Source organism: Lissotriton vulgaris, chromosome 5 (assembly GCF_964263255.1).
Source record: "Lissotriton vulgaris chromosome 5, aLisVul1.2, whole genome shotgun sequence".
Taxonomy (NCBI): Eukaryota; Metazoa; Chordata; class Amphibia; order Caudata; family Salamandridae; genus Lissotriton; species Lissotriton vulgaris.
Window position 1 is genome coordinate 244065763 of NC_141693.1, and position 18789 is coordinate 244084551.

An 18789-nucleotide genomic window follows, 5' to 3' on the forward strand; every position below is an offset into this window, starting at 1 on the left:
GGGGCCGGTCGCGGCAGGGGCCGCGCGATCGGCCGTGGTCAGCAGACCAACAACCGTGGACAAGGCTCCGGAAGAGGTCAGTACCAGACCTCGGCCAACTACACCAACTTCTACCCCACGAGGGGACAACGCTGTGGTGGCAGAGGGTTCAAGAAGAACTCCGGACAAGGAAATGCCCCCGGTAAGTGTACTTTGCTTGGATCTAGTTCCGATTGGGGGGCGGCTGGCAAGCTTTTACGGGGAGTGGGAATTGCTCACTGCCGATGCTTGGGTTTTGCAAACTGTGAGAGGTTTCCATATAGAGTTTCACGACCAACCAACTCAGGTGAGGCCCCCGCGCCCGATGGTTTTCTCAGAATCCGACGCGCGATTGGTAGACGAGGAGGTCTCAGACTTGCTGCGCAAGAGAGCCATCCGTCTATCAACGCGCCACCCACATGGGTTCCTCAGCAACGTCTTCTTGGTAGACAAGACAGATGGGGGCAAGAGGCCTGTGATCAATCTCAAGGAGTTCAATGGGTGGTTGGTCTACCGTCACTTCAAGATGGAGGGGATCCACCTCCTTTGAGACGTGCTCCTCCCTCGGGATTGGATGGTGCGACTGGATCTCAAGGATGCCTACTTGGTCGTTCCCATCCACCCCCCTCATCGTCGTTTCCTACAATTCCTGTGGGACGGCAAGGTGTTCGAATTCACCGCCTTGCCGTTCGGTCTTTCGTCGGCCCCGTGGTGCTTCACGAAGGTCCTCCACCCGGTAGTGGAGTTTCTCAGAAGTCAGGGGGTCCGTATGATAGTATACTTAGACGACATCCTCCTCATGGGGCAGTGCCCAGAGGTACTGGCAGGACAGCTGCGTCAAGCTGTCGGCCTGCTTCAGAGGCTGGGGTTCGTCATCAACGGCTCCAAGTCGGTTTTGGTTCCCACTCAGCAGATCACCTTTTTAGGTTTCGTGGTGGACTCGGTACAGGCGGTCTTGAGCCTACCGGGTCGGAAGGTCGCAAAGATACGACACCTGCTTCGGCAGACGATCGCGAGGGATCGTACGTCACTGCGCCATGTCGCCAGGGTGGTGGGTCTTCTATCGTCCTCCATCCAGGCGATTTTCCCAGGCCCGCTGCACTACAGGGCTCTTCAGCGCCTGAAGGCGCAGCATTTGCGCCGTGGGATGTGTTACGATCAGTGGGTCCCCCTCACGGACGAAGTGAAGGAGGAGATGTCATGGTGGCTGTCTCACATGGAGGCATGGAATGGGCGAGCGATCTTCGGGTCGGCTCCGGACTTGATCATAGAGTCAGACGCCAGCAGGTCGGGCTGGGGCGCCCGGTGCGGGGATTTTTCCACCGGCGGCGCCTGGTCGTCAGAAGAACAACAATTGCATATCAATTGTTTGGAGCTCCTTGCGGGCTCCTTCGCGGTTCGCTGTTGGACCAAAGATTCGGTGAAGGCTTGTGTCCTGCTACGGATGGACAATATTTCGGCGGTCCGGTATGTGAACCACCTAGGAGGTCCTCGGTCCCGCGCCTTGGCGGACTTAGCGAAGGACTTCTGGGATTATTGCCTGTCTCGTCACATTGCGGTGACGGCGGAGTATCTGCCAGGCCAGTGCAATCAGGTAGCGGATTGGCACTCTCGACATCTCAGGGATGCCAGCCAGTGGAAACTGGATCCGGGAGTCTTCCGGTGGCTACACTCCCTTTGGGGCCCCTTCTCGGTGGACCTCTTCGCGTCCCGTCTCGACCACCAGCTGCCGCGGTTCTACAGCTGGAGGCCGGACCCTCTGGCGGAGGCCACGGACGCGTTCTTGCAGGATTGGAGTCGGGAACAGCCGTTTGCGTTTCCCCCGTTCTCCATGATCATGCGAACGGCGGCCCAAATACGCCGCCAGGGTGCGGAACTGGTGTTGGTTACACCGCTGTGGAGGTCTCAAGTATGGTTTCCGGTTCTTCTGGAACTTTCTTGGGATTTTCCAATCCTACTCCCCCTGTTTCCTCTGCTCCTGACGAGCCCGGATCAGGAACCTCACCCTCTCGTCATGCAGAACACTCTCCGCCTCGTGGCGTGGAGGCTCTCAGAAGACGCTGGACGCTCCCGGGCCTTTCGGGGTCAGCTGCGCATTTGCTCTCCAAAGCATGGGCCGATAGTACGACGAAGCGTTACAGATCCACTTGGCTTAAGTGGATGCGTTGGTGTTTACGAAGGGATTTGGATCCCATGGTCGCCGGCCTTGTTCCCGTGCTGAATTTCCTGGCTCATTTGGCCGACAAGGGTTTAGCGTATAGGACGATCAATGCTATCCGGTCGGCGATTTCTGCGGGCCACGATAACATCGATGGCCACCCGGTAGGGGAACACCCTTTGGTGTGCCGGCTTCTGCGGGCGGTTCGCCTCGCACTGCCGCCAGAACCCAGGTACTCCGTCCTTTGGGACGTCAATTTGGTTCTGAATCTGTTCCTGTCGTGGCCAGCGAATTCTTATCTGTCTCTTAAGGAGCTCTCGGCGAAATTAGCCAGGTTGTTATGTCTGGTCTCTTGTAGGCGCGTCTCGGACGTGCGCGCGCTGGATGTTTCTGCACGCATTTTTTCCCCGGATGGGGTTACTTTTACGGTGGGCCGACGCACTAAGACGTCGTCGCGTTCCATTTCTTATCCAGCCTTTACTGACACTCCTAAGTTGTGTGTCGTGCAATGCCTCAAAGCATATGAGGACCTGACCTTGGATCTGCGCCCTCCGGGCGAGCGTCAGCTGTTGATTGCCCTGCGGAAGCCACACAAAGCTGTCTCCTCCCCCACTATTGCTCGCTGGGTGCGTTGGGTCATGCAGGAAGCGGGCATCAATACTTCTCTCTTTGGAGCACACTCCGCCAGGGGGGCCATGGCCTCTAAGGCATTCTCGGTGGGTGCTCGTCTGGAGGACCTTATGCGAGCAGCGGACTGGTCCTCGGATTCCACCTTCAAGAGGTTTTATTTTAAGCCGGTGGTGGATTTGGCTCAGTTGGTGGTAAGTAAGCTTTAAACTAGCATAATCTGAAGCCTCCGGTCCTGACATAGAATCGAAATTTGCCTAGCTTACGTAAAGGTAAGTTTCAATTCTATTAAGGACACGGAGGCGAGGATTATCCCACCCGGACTACAGTGGTGTCTCTACCCACCCGTATGGCAGTAAGTAAAGCGTTTTCCTTTACGTTGTCAGTGCTGTGTTGTTCACTGAATGCTCCTCGCCTTGTTGTCGCTTTTTCCTGGGCCACCTCGCTGATACTGTTCCTTTTTTGGCAGGCAACGACGGTGCTAAACAGGACCAATGAGGCTTAAGCGTGATCTGCGCGAAGAAAGAGGAGGAAGATGATGGGAAGTCCGGTTATATAGTGATGATGGACAGAGACAAAGGACTATGGACTATTATTACAAGCAAAGAGAATCTTGGGAGTTGTTGTTGATTTTTTGTTGAACATTACGTCAATGCTTTATGTTTAAAGCATTTTTTGTTCTTATTATATCTTTTCCTAAGCTGCTGTGGTTTCTTTATGTTAATAAAGCGAAGGAAGATATAGCATAATCCTCGCCTCCGTGTCCTTAATAGAATTGAAACTTACCGTTACGTAAGCTAGGCAAATTTCGATTCTGCTGCAGAGAGAGCACTCCGCCCAATGGATGTCAAAAGATCTCTTATGTACCACATTGACAGGACTGAGCCATTTCCTAAATTGAACCAGCTCTTTGTCACCTTTGCAAACTCTGAGAGTGGACATCATCTCCAAGGCAGGAATAGCTTGGTGGATACTAATATGTATTAAGCCCTGCTAATAAATAAAGAAATAAAAGTGAAGAGGGCTCCACGTGCTCCTCTCAGGGTGCTCTCAAACTGCAAGAAAAGAGCAGCCACGTCCTTCCTATGAAACATCCCATTAGTGGATAGTTGTTAGGCAGTCACCTGGTCAGTGTCACATACCTTTACCAAGTACTGCTGTGTGGACATCTTAGCCTATCAACAGGCCATGGTGGACCAGGCGGTTTTAAGAACATTGTTTTATATATCTGCATCATTCACATGGTAGCCACAGCTTCTAGGGAGCACCACTTTACAGTCTATGCTATGATGCATGTTTACAGCCACAGATACTATGAACAGAAAATTCTACTTATCCTGTAGGCATCTGCTTGTAGTGTGTAATGCTTTAGATTTTCCACCATCCCCCCGAAAGCCTGTCTCTATTGCAGATTTATTGTGCTATAAGTATGCACTTCATGCACCTTACTATGTTCACACTCCATACTTACTCTCTCCCACTGTGTAAAAAACAATCCATCTTGGAGTCATTGACCATGCATAATGTTTACCAAGAGGAGTCCTACCACATCTTGTGACTCAACCAGGGATGTGGAATTCCTATCATTCGACTCCCGGGACATATTGTTTGGGGTCAAGGGCAACACATTTTCATGTGTATTTTGTCCTTGGGACAAGTAGGTCCAACCCCCTGCAGCACAAACCCGTTGGCTGCCAGTTTGCAGTACCACATTATGGATCAGGAAGGGCACTCTGAAGTTAAGATAATATTTTTGTCCATGCTGTTCAAGCTTGTATTTATAGTTCATTAATTGGAAGCCTTTATTATTACGGTGAGCGCTCTAAGTAAACGTTGTAAGCTCTGACTGCACTACTGACAGTGGTTCCAGTATAAAAAGGTGTATACACGCTTTTAAAGTTTAGCAATTCGAGACTATGTATCAGGCTTAATGATCTCTGACTTGATGCAGATATTTGCTGAAGCTTGAAAGCAAGATTGATGATTCTTTGCTTTCTAAATAAAATGGTCATAAAAAATTAAAGCAAGGAAAAAAATCTCACTAACCTACTGTAAAGTTTCAGGTATGATTTCTTTGCAGCATTGTTTAGTAACGTGTTGATGCATGCTAGTATTTCCCCAAAAATATTAATAATGGAAAATCAGTGTAACCAGTTTCAATAAGATTATGAGAAACAAAAATAACAAGCATTGGCAAAGCCAGTAGGTCTGAAATTGGTCGTTAGCTTTTTCGTTTTGCCAATGTGTGACTTGTTTTGGCATGGTTTTGTAAAACCTTATTGGTGTGGGAGCTGCCGGGCCCTCAACATTATAACTTATATAAGTTTTTGGTCCCAAAAAGCACACATTGCCATAGTAGTTACTGACACTGAACAAAAGTACTATGTGCGCCGATATGCTCCTTGTGAAAGAGTAGAATGCTCTCACTCACAGTGAAGTCTAAGAACAACAGTGGTCCCCAAGAGTATATAAATTCAAAATCAGATAAACAATAGTCCACAATGGGAGCTATATTGGCCACTGTCCAGCCGGACAGGGTAGTTTATTTTTTACAATGAAACAAATACTGGGGTGTGGAAGGGCACAATCCTGTACCGTTTTCAGGAACAAACAAGGAGAGTTTTATAGGCAAGAAGGAGCATGATTGGCCACTTGTAATTCAGTAGACATTGAAAGTAGTGCCAATAAAAGTGCTAGACGCAGCGTAAATCAGACATAATAGTAGGGCTGTGAAAACACTTAAAACAAGTCGACGTTTCGATCCCATATGCTCAATGTTGCGGGACCATCATCAGGACTAACAATACATACATTTGCTTGCCTGGTATAAACAGTTAAACACACAACCGCCTAATAGGAACAAAGAATAAGGAAGAAGGTTGGGAAACAAAAGAAAGAAAGAAATATGCATGAACCCACTTAATTGTACTCTGAAAAAACTGACAATGCACTGTAATCGGAACCGACTTATCGTGTTCGTTAAATCCATGCAAGTGGTATCATTAGCCTTGGAACAGGTGATTGTTGCAGTCCGTGTCTATAGCCTTGAGTCATACAAATGGTGAGGTACGTGACATGTGTATGTGAGAGATAATACTTCACTTTGATTACTGGAATCAACAAAATTGCTTAGAATTACATAGATATTACTAAGCCACTTTCACTCAGCGTCCGCATTTATTCAGCATTTGGGGGCACTCATGTCCGCTTTTGTATCATGCATATTCGTGCTCACACATTCACCACCTCTTAGAGTGACCACTTACCCATATGGGTCGGGGGGTTTCAGGGAATTTTAATAAATTGAGATAGGTCCTCGTTTTGATATTCGCCTGAATGGTGGGGGATGACAAATTATAAGCAAATTATGAGCGCTGCGGGTTCATTTGCATTAAATTCAAAGATCACGTGCAGCAGCAAGGGCTATTACCTGTTTGGTACAGGTCGTTCCGTTATGTCCACCTCATTTCCGTTAGGGCAGAATTGTCTATGGGATAAATAATTACAGGGGCGGCTATCAGTCAGGGGATTTGCAACTAAGACCGTAGTTTTTTTAAAAAAAGGGAAGGCGAGCTTACCTTGCGGAGGGGATTGGCCTGTTAGGTCCGGTAATACTCAAAACGAGTCTGCAATAGAAACTCAGTTTCAGTATAAGAATGCGGGGGGCCAGCATAGCGTTAATCGCCAATCGCTCAATCTGCTTACCAGTGGGAGGCAATGCCTCCTTAGTGTCTGGGGTCCCTGGGTGCTCTGCCGGGTCGCAGTCACTGGGGCCAGACGGTCAGAACGCTTGATAAGCGTGCAGCATAAAAAATGGAGAAAGGACAAGACGCTCATGGGCGCCATCTTGGAGTGGGGTAATGATCATTGGGGTATGCTGCAGCGAGGGTTATGAGCGTGAAATTGTGCAAAAGTGACTATAATTATCGGCGCAGTGATAGAGTGATTAAAAGTTTAAACATGAGATATTTACATTAGGTACAATTCATTAATTTTCATATGTAAAGATTTAGTGGTCATTAAGGCAGACTCATTTTCTCATTCATAAATACATAATCTCCAGTCCATTGAGATTTTGAGAGTTCATAATTTTCAAATTACACCATTCATAATAATGTTGTCCAGTCCTCAGCGCGATTTAGACCATCGCGGATAGTGTTAAATTGAATCATAATCCTCAGCTCCTCTCTGTTGAGCATCTGGGTCAGGTTGCCGCCTCTTGGTGGCGGTTTGACGACTTTCAAAACAGTCCATTTGACGTCATTCTCATTGTGCCCTGCTTCAATGTAGTGATCCACAAGTGGTGCATTGGCGGTATGGCACCTGATTCTACTCCGATGTTGGCAGATGCGGGTCTTCACTTTCTGTGTGGTCTGCCCTACATACATTTTAGGACAAGGACATTCAATGGTGTAAATCACGTTCTGCGTGTTACAGTTTGACAATGACCGCCTCTCATACGTGATACTATTGTGGGTGAAATCTTTACCCTCCACCGTGAAGTCGCAGACGTTACAACCACCACACTTAACATGTCCTATAATAGGGGGCAGTCCCCACAGTAGGTCAATAGTGGGATTTAGGGCTGGGGATGGTAATGCCGCTCTTACAAGATTCCAGAGCCAGAGGATCTCAACGAGCGGGACGGCTCATAAGTAGTCAGAAGTCCCTGCAGTGGAAGAGGGGATCTCCCATTGATGATCCGATGGCACGTACATAGAGCTTTAAATTCTACCCTGCTTCTGACCGGAAGCCAATGCAGAGATCGGAGGGCCGCGGCCGATGCAGCTCTTCTGGGTAGTTTAAGCACTAAGCGGGCAGCGGCATTCTGTAGGACCTGTAGGCGGTTGAAGTTCTTCTCCAAAGTCCCTAAATAGAGAAGATTGCCATAGTCCATCTTTGATGTGACTAGTGCATGCACCAGGGTTTGACGGGCTTTCACGGGTAAAAATTTCAAAGTCTTCCTGAGGCTTTTAAGGGTCCCAAAACATGATCCAACCACCTGATTGATCTGGGGGCCAAAGGTGAGATCAGTGTCAAACCAGATGCCCAGATTCTTTGCTTTCTGGCACGGAGAGGGTGTTGGACCTAGGCAGGATGGCCACCATGCCGACGTCCACGCTGATTGGCAGCCCCCCACGACCAGCACCTCAGTCTTGCCTCCGTTGAGCTTGAGGCAGTTGGCGGACATCCAGGCAGCTAGATCTTGCATGCAAGCTCTGAAGATGTCCGCCGAGAGACTGGGTGCACGCGACAGGGAGATCACCAACTGCGTGTCGTCGGCATAAGACACCAAGCGGAGGCCGTGACTCTCTACTAAGGTGGCGATAGGAGCGACATAAAGATTGAAAAGTGTTGGACTCAGGGACGAGCCCTGCGGCACCCCCTGGTCCAAAGAAATTCGCTCAGAGTAGTGGTCGCCCTGCCTCACTTGGAAGCCTCGGCCAGTGAGAAATGAATAAATCCATTTCAACGCTGCTCCTCTCACCCCTCCTTTGTTCAGACACTGTAGCAAGATGGAATGTGCTACAGTGTCGAATGCAGCGCTGAGATCTAATAGGATTAGAGCCATGGTTTGTCCCTCGTCTGCACCCTGTCTGAGGGATTCGGTGGCCCTAAGAAGGGCAGATTCCGTAGAATGACGGGGCCGAAACCCGAATTGGGTAGGGTGAAGAATGTTGCCTTCCTCCACATGCTTCATAAGCTGTTTGTTTACCACCTTCTCCGCTACCTTAGAAAAATAAGGCAGCAGAGAGATGGGGCGTAGGTTGTCTAGCTTCTCGAAGCTAATGTTGGGCTTCTTGCGGAGGGGTAGCACCACAGCCTGCTTCCAGTCCTCAGGTATAGAGCTCGATCGGAAAGAGACATCCAGCACGTGCCTGATATAGGGTTCAAGGGTCTCCAGACTGTCACTCAACCTTTTTGGGGATGCAGGGTCCCGGGGGGAACCGGATTTAACAGATCTGCAGATTTTAACTAACTCTGCCTGTGAGGGGGTGGTGAAGTTGAGAAGCAGATTTAGATCGTCTTCCATCTCTGCTAGGTCTGCAGGCTCTTCCGCTGCAGGAGGGATTTCGGGAAAAGCAGAATAAATTTTGGACACTTTATCTCCGAAGTAGCTAGCAATGCGGTTGCAAGCTGCTACTGAGTAATCATCCTCTTGAGTGGAGGTTTTAGGAGTGGTCAAGGATTTATATATGCTGAACAGTTCCCTGGCAGAGTTCTCTGCCCCCTGAATTCTGTCTGCATAATATGTGGCTTTCTCTATCCGGATTTTATTATGATAGGTGCGCCTCTTAATGAGATAGGCCTCTTTCGACCGATCGTCGTAAGCCACTCTCCATTGTCTCTCTGCTCGTTTGCATTCCCTTTTGGCGCAGCGCAACGCATCGCTAAACCAGGGAGCAGTTCTATGTCTGTGGACATCTTTTGTTGGCCGGCCTAATGGGGCTGTGCAGTCCAGAGCAGCAGTGATGCGGTCATTAAGTAATTTGCTGGCCGTTGCCACATCATTGCCTCCTGGGGGCCCACCCTCGATGAGAGCTTTGTTGAACTCTGGCAAGGAAAAACATGCCCACCTGCGACGGGGGTAATTGAGAGGGGCAGGAGCAGTTACTTTATGCTTAGGCAGGTGTATAACAAATGGGACATAAAAGTGATCTGTCCAGGGTAGGGGTTCTGGGGAGGCCACCAGGACATCCTCCCAATTGGCAAATATAGGATCTAACAGATGCCCACGGTTATGTGTTGGGAGCTGCCCCTTGAGCTCTAGCTGTAGGGTGTGAAGTTCTTCCCGGAACTCCATCGCTCCTTTGTCTTGCGGATCTTCCAGATGTGTGTTTAAGTCACCCAGCAGCAGAAACTTGTCTCTTCTTATTGCTGTTTCAGTGACACACTCTAGAAGGTTGCCTTTAAATCTAGCCATGGGTCCAGGTTGGCGATAGACAAGCAGACCTTTTATAGTCATGCTTCCGTCAATTGTTATGGTGAAAGAGCCCGCCTCACAGTTTGCCAAACTAATTGGCTCTAGTTTGCAAGCCCAATGTCGTTTAAAGGCGATCGCAATTCCGCCTCCTCTGCCTGTCGGTCTGTCCAGGCGCACCATCTGATAATCCTCTGGTAAGGCCTGTACGATATCTGGCTCGGAGTTGGTGTCGAGCCAGGTTTCTGTGATGAACAGCAGATCAGGGTGTTTATCGATGAGGAGATCATAAACATCATGTTTATGACAGCTCAGCGATCTGACATTGATGAGGCCACAAGACAGTAAAAGGTTGCAACTCTTGTTGTCTACTGTCGCTGTGCTGAAGCGGAATTGGCAGTGCCGACACCCTTCGTTCTCCCCTACTCTAACACTATGGAGCCCAGAGGTGCAAATATTTGTAGCACAGCGTAGTAGTATGCTCCTGCTCCAGGTGAGTCTGCCGGCCGGGCCAGGGGTTGAGGCCCTGGGCCGTGTCCGGTCGCGGACGGGCGCAGACGGGCTTGGCTTAGGCGCGGCTTCGGCGCGCATCCGGCGCGCCCGCTGCGCCAGCCCGCTGCGCCGTCTGGCCGGGATGCACATTATATGGTGTGTGAGGAGGGTGGGAGGGCGGCGCGAGTAGAGCGCACCCCCAGCCCTACTTTTAATAAACGCAAAAGGTCATGGTCAATGCCTGACCAAATTAGGGGCACAATTATTAAAGAAAGTCTCAGAACTGCACCTATGGTATATGTCCTTGTATTAAGTGTATGTAATACTCACATGACTCTGTCCTCTCTCTGCTGTGGCTCGCGGGGCTGTCTGGGCTTGTGGATGGACTGTGCGCAGTGTTACCGAGCCCAGCGTTTCGTGTTCAGCTGTTGCTTAGAGACGGTTTTTCCTGGCTGCACTGGTCGGGTTTGCTCAAGCCTGTACCTGAATAAAAGTACTTGGTTGCCACGCAGACCTCTGTCTTCTCCATTATTATAGTTTGGCTACGAGACTGGGATATTTTTTATTCACTATCTTGTTTTTGAATCTGCATTATTCACAGTTTTAATTCACTGTCCTGATTTTGAATTTGCATTATTCACTGTTTAAATTTTAATCTTGGAGCATCGTTTTTCTGTTTGTGATTTCATTGATATGTAATTTCTCCACCTTCCCTTCTGCTGTTGGTGGAAGGAAGGGGGATGTGTAATACTCGGGTGCCTCCGCGCTCTCTCTGCTGTGGCTCACGGGCTGTCTAGGCTCGTGGACAGACCATGCACGGTGCTTCGAGTCCAGCATTACGTGTTCAGCCGTGCGGAGAGACGGTTTCCCCACTCTGTGCTGGTCGGGTTTGCTCCAGTCTGTACCTGAATAAAAGTACTTGGTTGCAACGCAGACCTATGTCTTCACCATTATTACAGTGTAGCCATACGACTTTCGTGAATTCCCAAGAATCTACAGACATAAGACAAGAAATAGTACTCCTAGAAAATATTTGTGAACTGCATTTTTGCATGAGCAAATATGCATGTGCAGATTTGCTCATGCGAAACTCTTGAGTGTTTGCAAGTTCACTTTCCCTGGAACCACTTTTTTCCCAACTCTGGAAGAAGGTTTACGTCTGCTATTGTCATGAGTAAATTTCCAACATTTCTCAGTATGGGAAAAGATTAGAGAAGAGTTTTGGAAAACCCTTAAAACATGCAAATTAGTGAAAGGGCATTCAAACCCTGGAACTACTGCTTACCACTACCTTCAGTCCCAGTATGTAGATTTGCGGAAACGTGGCAATATAAGGGGATTGCAAGTACTCAAACACTACTTTGGTATGAGCCCTGGCACAATCAGAGAGGCTATATCAGAGCTCTCATATAATGAGATTGCTGCCATAATTTGTCACCGCACTACATGGCACCAAAGGGACATGTGGATTTTGTTACAGGACAAGTAGATTTATGAAGGAACCTGCCCCATGGACAAGTAGATATTTTTATTAAATCCCACACCCCTGCCTAACAGACTTCTTCAAGCAAAAAGAACTTGCAAAGTCCAAACCCAACACTAGATTACAGGAGAGTTTAAACTATGTGGATCTATAGCACTACACACTAGAAACAGATGTTTCTAGTGTAACTAGTATTTTCTGTGTTTGTACACATGCTCACGGGCTAGGATCTTCTTGAAAACCGTTTTGTAGCATTGTATGGATTTCTTTTATATCTACCTAGCTTACAGGAGAGTTTAAACTATGTGGATCTATAGCACTACACACTAGAAACAGATGTTTCTAGTGTAACTAGTATTTTCTGTGTTTGTACACATGCTCACGGGCTAGGATCTTCTTGAAAACCGTTTTGTAGCATTGTATGGATTTCTTTTATATCTACCTAGCTTATACTTGGAAATCATAAATTTAAATGAAGAAACCATACATCCAACAACACATCGTCAATTATCCAACTACCAGTTGTGATCAAACTTCACCAGTTTCTTTTAACCATCAACCTCAGAAAGGTATTGTCTATCGCTTCACTGTAAGACCCACTTCCAGAAGTACTTTGCAAAACCAACATAGTCTTCTCCATAGAATATAGACAGCTCATTGTCACATGTTGACAGCTTTTTGCTCGATCCGACACCCGTCTAGTAAACCACTAACACAGTTACAAACCAAAAATGAGAGTGCCTAAGCATATATGCTTTAGAGAGCTTGCACCTGAAAATCCCAAACCACCCTGTTTAACCCTCGAACTGATAATGTTCAATGGATTGTAAATGACAATAAATTAATTTCTTGTTAATACCAACTAGTCTTTAAAGACCACTTTGGAGGGTCCTGAGTGAGAAAAACACAAAAGCACATTTTCATGCATGTGTTGTCAATGTTACTGGTGGCTAACAATTCATATATGTTGAGATCCTGTTAAAAAAAAAAATGTGAAGATTCTATAGATGTTACAGGCTAGACCAGTTAGGCAGACAGTGGTTATTCAACACAGATGCAGGTGGATATTGAAAGAGAAAATTGTGCTTTATAATGGAAAGGTATTTATTTGATGCACATTTTGAATAACCTGTCTTTTGTGTATGAATCAGGAACATGCAAGCAGAGATGGACAGAATATACGCACTACGTAAACAACTTGAAGAAGATATCCAGGCTAATCAGGAACTTCGAAAGATTTTGGAGGAAAAGATTAAAATGAGCAAAAAGGATGGTATGTGAATAATTATTATTATTTTTGAAGTGTATCAATGAAACACTTTTTTTTCTTTTTTTGGCTAAGACCTGAGCGAAGAGTCTTAAAATATGTTTTTTTCTGACACATTTTTACAATATTACTGCATATATATTTTGTTCTCACTCATGGCTTCCAGCACTTCTTCGATCTATTTAAGTAATTCCTATTTTAAGTACTTCTATCACAGACCGTAGACTTAGACCACCTTTTTCATGTTGGCCTGCAATTAGATTTTCTTCATCAGATTCTACAGTAATATATTATGTTGACTGTAGGACTTGGCCTTTTTGGCTAAAGCTCCCTAAACTTTTTGCTTTCCCCCTAGACCGTTTTCCTGACATAGAGTCGCCAATTAAGATGATTTGGGTACTTTGCCACTGCTGATCAGTGTCAAAGTACAAGTGTTACATGTGTAAAGTGTAATGGTGATTGGTTGGCCATTATTGGTATGTTTGCCTTACTAGTAAAGTCCCTAGTGATGTGTACTGTGTGTGCCAGGGCTAGTAATGCAAAGGTGCGCGGAGAAGGGAACTCAGGCCAGCAGTGTAGGGCCTGCGCAGTTTGCTAAGCTAGAATGTTGTCCTGACAAGTGCAACCACTTGTCAGGCCTTACTTTCCCTTTTGCATACACAGTGGGCACCCCTGTGGTAGGTCTGGGGTAACCCCTGGGCAGGGTGCAGTGTAAGTGAAAGGCAGGACATATACTGAGGTGTGTGCTATGTCCTGACAGTGAAAAACACTCTATTTCGTTTTTTCACTGGTGAAAGGCCATCCTGCCAATAGGACAGATTGGGGGAGGCTGGGTAATGTGTTTGTTAGCCTAGTTCCCCATAAGTTTAAATTGAAGAGGTGAAGTTTATTATGTAGGAACCCAGTGTCATAACACATCTTTCTATGAAAGTGGTTTTGTCACTGTGTGTTCAGAAACCACTCTTTTAGAAAGTGGCTGAGTTTTGTGCTTTAAGTATTTCTGTGTGTCACTGCTGAATCTGGATTGACTGTCTGGATCTGAGAGGTGAGAGGAGCTGGGGGAGATCTTGACCCAGGGAGAGGTTGAGATGGCACCAGGCTGACCTGTATCTGGAGAGTAGGCAAAGGAGATGCCCCGGGAGGTGAAGAGGCTTGGGTCGCGGCAATAAAACAACTGACCTATCTCCTGCTGAGTGATTAAGGAACCAGACCCCCAGTATCAAAGGGAGAAAGCTGACATTGGGAGGGAAACACCCAGAACTGATTTAGGCAAGGGTCAGGGACCCCTGAGCGCAACAAACTTCAAAGACATTTAGAGGTATAACTATGAGAGCTGAGACCCCTGAATGTTGGAATAGAAATGGATTGAGACTGAAAAGGCTTGGACCTATTTCGTGGTCAAGAGGAACCTCTACTAAGGAAGGAACAACTGAAGAGACTGCTGGGAAGGACTGACCCTTGCTCCGTGATCTGAGGCTGGTCTGCAGTTCGCTGTTTTAACCAAGGAAGAGGCTGTTGGGACTGTGCTTTGTGCGCTGGGTCCCCTTGCTTGAAGAAGACAGTGCTTTGTGCTGTGTCTTGTTAGACCAAGGGCCCGAGATGAGCTGTCTCCCTGTTTGGAAACAGTGGAACATAAAGGTTTCCGGAGAAGTTTCAAGCGAAGCTGTGGGCGTATGTTGTGGCAGCTTGAGACCCTCGAAAGGTGTGCTCTTGGACACACGGAGGAGAAGTGAGGCTCGGACGCGCTGGGTGCGTGTCGTTTTGCACAGGAGGCGTTGGTGAAGAGCGCCTTGTCAACGCGTGCAATAAAGGTGAAGGGAGTCTCGGACGCGCTAGGTGTGTGTTGTGGTGCACTGCAGGCGTCGGTGAAGAGTGCCTGGTCAGCGTGTGCATCGGAGGTGAAGTGAGACTCGGACTCTCAAGGTACGTGTCATGGTGCACCGCAGGTGCTGGTGAAGAGCGCCTGCTCAGCATGTGCATTGGAGGTCTCCAACGCACAGGGTGCGTGTTGTGGTGCACAGAGGTGTCGGTTAGGAGCACCTGGTCAACGTGTGCATTGGAAGTGGAGTGAGTGGGGAAGCGCAGGGTGCATGTCGGGGTGTACCGGAGGCGCTGGTGAAGAGCGTCTGGTCATCGAGTGCACCGGAGGAGAAGTGAGGCTCGGACACGGTGAGCGTGTTAGGGTGCGGCCGAAGGCGGTGGTGAAGAGCGTCTGGATATTGGGCACCGGAGTTGGAGTAAGTCTAAGGGAAGCAGTTTGTGTGCTTCGGTGCAACTGTGGAGATGATCGGCTGATCACTGTGTGCACCAGAAGAAAGTGAGTCTCTGCAGCGTGGCGTGCGTGTCTTGGTGCCAACTGAAACCGCCGGAAGGAGTGCCTGGTGAACGTGCACTCTGAGTTGACGTGAATTCCCATCAGCGTTGTGTGTGTGGCTGCGTGCCAGAGGAGACCCGAAGAGTGTTGTGGTGAACGTGCACCCGGAATAATGTAATCTCAGAGGCGTGGGGTACGTGTGCCCTCCGGCCGCCTGGGACCTTCCTAACCGGCACGGCCCGGCAGCCCCAGAGGAGCTGAGCTGCCAGGCCGAGCCGCTGAGGCCCATTGAGAAAGTTCTGCACGGAAGGCCCAGTTTGCTGAAGGAGGAGAGCAGAGTGGGGTCCCGCCCCAGGTAACGTGGATCATTACCTGGGCGGGGTGCGGGCTCCGAGGGACGCTCTCTCGGCCTCTCATTCCTTCTGACGACGTGAGCCTTTGCTTCGGCTCAGATTGGGGCCCATACTGACCAAAGTAGTGGCAGTACTGGGGCCAGAGTGAGAAGCTGTACTTTGTCATCGTTGATATGTGTGGGAGGCAACTGTTATCGAAGAGGCTGACTGTCGGAATACACATTGCCAATATTGCTGCTAACGAACTGCCGGACTGTCTTATGACGCCTGACATTATTTCTGCAAAACGAAGTACACAATTGTAGCGCTACGCATTGCATTATTTCTCCATTGCAAAGTACAGGATTGTAGCGGCCCGCATTGCATTATTTCTCCATTGCAAAGTACAGGATTGTAGCGGCCCGCATTGCATTATTTCTTCATTGCAAAGTACATGATTGTAGCGGTGCGCATTGCATTATTTCTTCATTGCAAAGTACGTGATTGGGGTGTGACGTATTGTATTAATCCTTCATTGCGCAGTACATGATTGTATCGTTACGCATTGTATTATTCCTCCTATGCCCAGCACAGGAATGTATCTTTACGCAGCACACTATTGTTTGTCCATTGCAACGTGTGTGATTCTAGCATTGCGACCAGCATAGCATTTTGAAAGCTGTGGTTGGGGTTGGAACCTACCAGCCAACCGGAACGAATATTACCCTTTATTATATGTTGGCTTTTGTATCGTGTGATCTGATTGTATATCTTTTTATATAAAGTTTATACTCTTATTATCAAACTCGTATGGAGTCCATTTGTGGTGTCACCAGTGGGTTGCTGTGAGTGTGGTTGCACATACTATAAATTTGTGCCTTGGAGATAGGCCTGGCTGCTCGTGCCAAGCTACTAAGGGGGTGAGCAGGGCTATCTCAAACAGTGTCCTTACTTGGCCTAACTTTGAGTGAAGAATCCTGGGTCTCACATTTAGTGACAGTGGTGCGAAACTGGGACTCCGGCTTCCAACATTGACCATAACTAATCTAATTGATGACTGTTTTGTACGTAACTCTATGGTGGGTGTATTACTGGGTATTAAGGGATGTACCCAGAAATTACCCTAGGAAATGAGGAATTAGAGAGCGAAACAGAAAATTCTCCTCCAGTATTTTATCATTTCTGATCAGAGTGTCGCCTAATTGAAATGGATACATATATTCTAACACATTTTGTTATTGTAGAGAGATGTGGAGCAGAGCGGTTAGATGTTATAACAACTTCCGTGGAACCGTGCAACATACAGGCATTTTGGGAGGATGTGGTCCATGAATTTCAAAGTATAGTTTGTGAGAAAGTGGCTCTATACTGGACCAGTATACAGTGTGTATAGAGTCACAAACCCCAGAGGTATAACAGGGGTTAAAGCCAGGTGTGACCTTACTCTCTAAAGTGGTAGCTTGGTCGAGCAGTAAGGCAGTACCAGAGGACAGTGCAAAGCATTTGTTGTACACACTCAGTCAGCAAAAGGTTTCACACACTCAAAGACTTAACTCCAGGCCAATTGTTTTATATCATAAGATATAGTTGTTTTATTTCTAGAACCAACAGGTATCAAAATATACTGTTCTCAATATGAGAGGTCTCAGATGAGTACCTTGCAGAAAGGCAATACACTTTGTAAAGACAATAGGTACAGGGGTTGCAGTAGTCAACACAATTCTACACACAATTTTGCATTGAGCTCAATGGATTTCCTTATATAAACACAGTTGATTACTTGTGAGATTACACGGGGCCAGAGTCATCATAGCTCCGGGAGTCTACATCATTCCTCGGGCTCCAAGTCCTCAGGTAAGAGGCACAAGAATTCGAAGAGGCAACATCGCTTTTCTGACTCCCCCGACGCTCGCTCGCGTGACACCACCCACGCGGCTCCGCCGGAGCCGCAGGCGTCGCGGCCTGCTCCATACCCGCTGGTCCCTGGGCAGAATGCGACGCCGGAGAAGATCGAGGCCTTCCTCATGGCCATGAGGTCGCTCGCTCCTCCGTCAGGTTCCGCGGCCCCGACTGGGTCCCCAAGCGGGCCGGGTGCTTCGGCCCCGGCGACTTTGGTCCCGGCGCCGCAGGGCCCCGCCGGATCCGGTTCCGGATCCGGGTCGTCACCGTACGACCTCGCCGGTGCCTGTCCCCAGGGTGTCGGCCCCGACGCCGTCCCAGGACGACGTCGTACCCGGTCCTACCCTCGACTCGGGTCCGGCACCGCAGCGGCGCCGCTCGGTGCCGTATTCGACGCCGCTAGAAGATTTTTACTTCTATGACCCGGCCCCATCATTTGACCCTGAGTATCAGGAGATGTGTGGCGACGAGGATTGGGAGGGGTCTGAGGACCCTCTGGCACATGAGTGCCAGCCTTATCAGGACTGGGCAGGTGAGCTTGGGGATGCCAGGGGTCTGGACACTACGCCAGACACTGGTTTTGTCTCTCCGTCCCCCCCCCCCCCCCCCCCTCCCCTCTACCGTGGCTACGGAGGAGGGGGCTGCCTATAATGTGGTGTTGACGCGGGTGGCCAAGGCCTTATCCCTTGAACTCCCCGTCGCGGCCGTGAGGACTAACCTCCTCACTGAGGTCCTTAAACCGAAGGCAAGTTCCTCGGAGCCTCTGTTGCCGTTTAATGAGGCCTTATCTGACGTTCTTCTGGGAACCTGGTCCAGGCCTGCTGCAGGTCCTCCTGTAGATAGGAACGTGGCCAGACGCCACCGCCCGGTCCAGGCGACCCTTGCTTCCTGTCCACCCACCCCACCCCCGAGAGCTTGGTCATCCAGGCCTCTAACTCCTAGACCGCATTCCCGACAGCTCCCCCCGATCGGGAATCCAAGAGGTACGAACAGGATGGCAAGAAGATATTCTCCTCACTGAGTTTGGGGTTGCAGTCAGTTGGCACCGCGTGCCTCTTGGGCCGTTATACCCACTCTCTGTGGGACACTCGTTGCCGTGCTGCTACAGTTTCCAGAGGAGGCCCGGACTCAACTTGCCCAAGCCCTTGCGGAGGGTCGAGATGCGGCACAGTATTCTATCCGGTGTGGACTGGATACAACGGACTCGCTAGGTAGAGCGATGGTAACGACTGTGGCGATTCGTCGCCACGCCTGGCTGAGGTCCACCTACTTATCGG

The 18789-nt window shown here is 48.8% G+C and overlaps 1 protein-coding gene across 1 annotated transcript in view; it reads left to right on the top strand.

The window, feature by feature from the left end:
- Positions 1-18789, top strand: part of LOC147710591 (CDK5 regulatory subunit-associated protein 2-like) — an 883251-nt gene that overhangs the window by 318105 nt on the left and 546357 nt on the right. The window contains exon 18 of the mRNA XM_086921269.1: positions 12852-12973. Coding sequence (XP_086777395.1) covers positions 12852-12973 — 122 coding nt within the window. The remainder of the gene's footprint in view (positions 1-12851; positions 12974-18789) is intronic.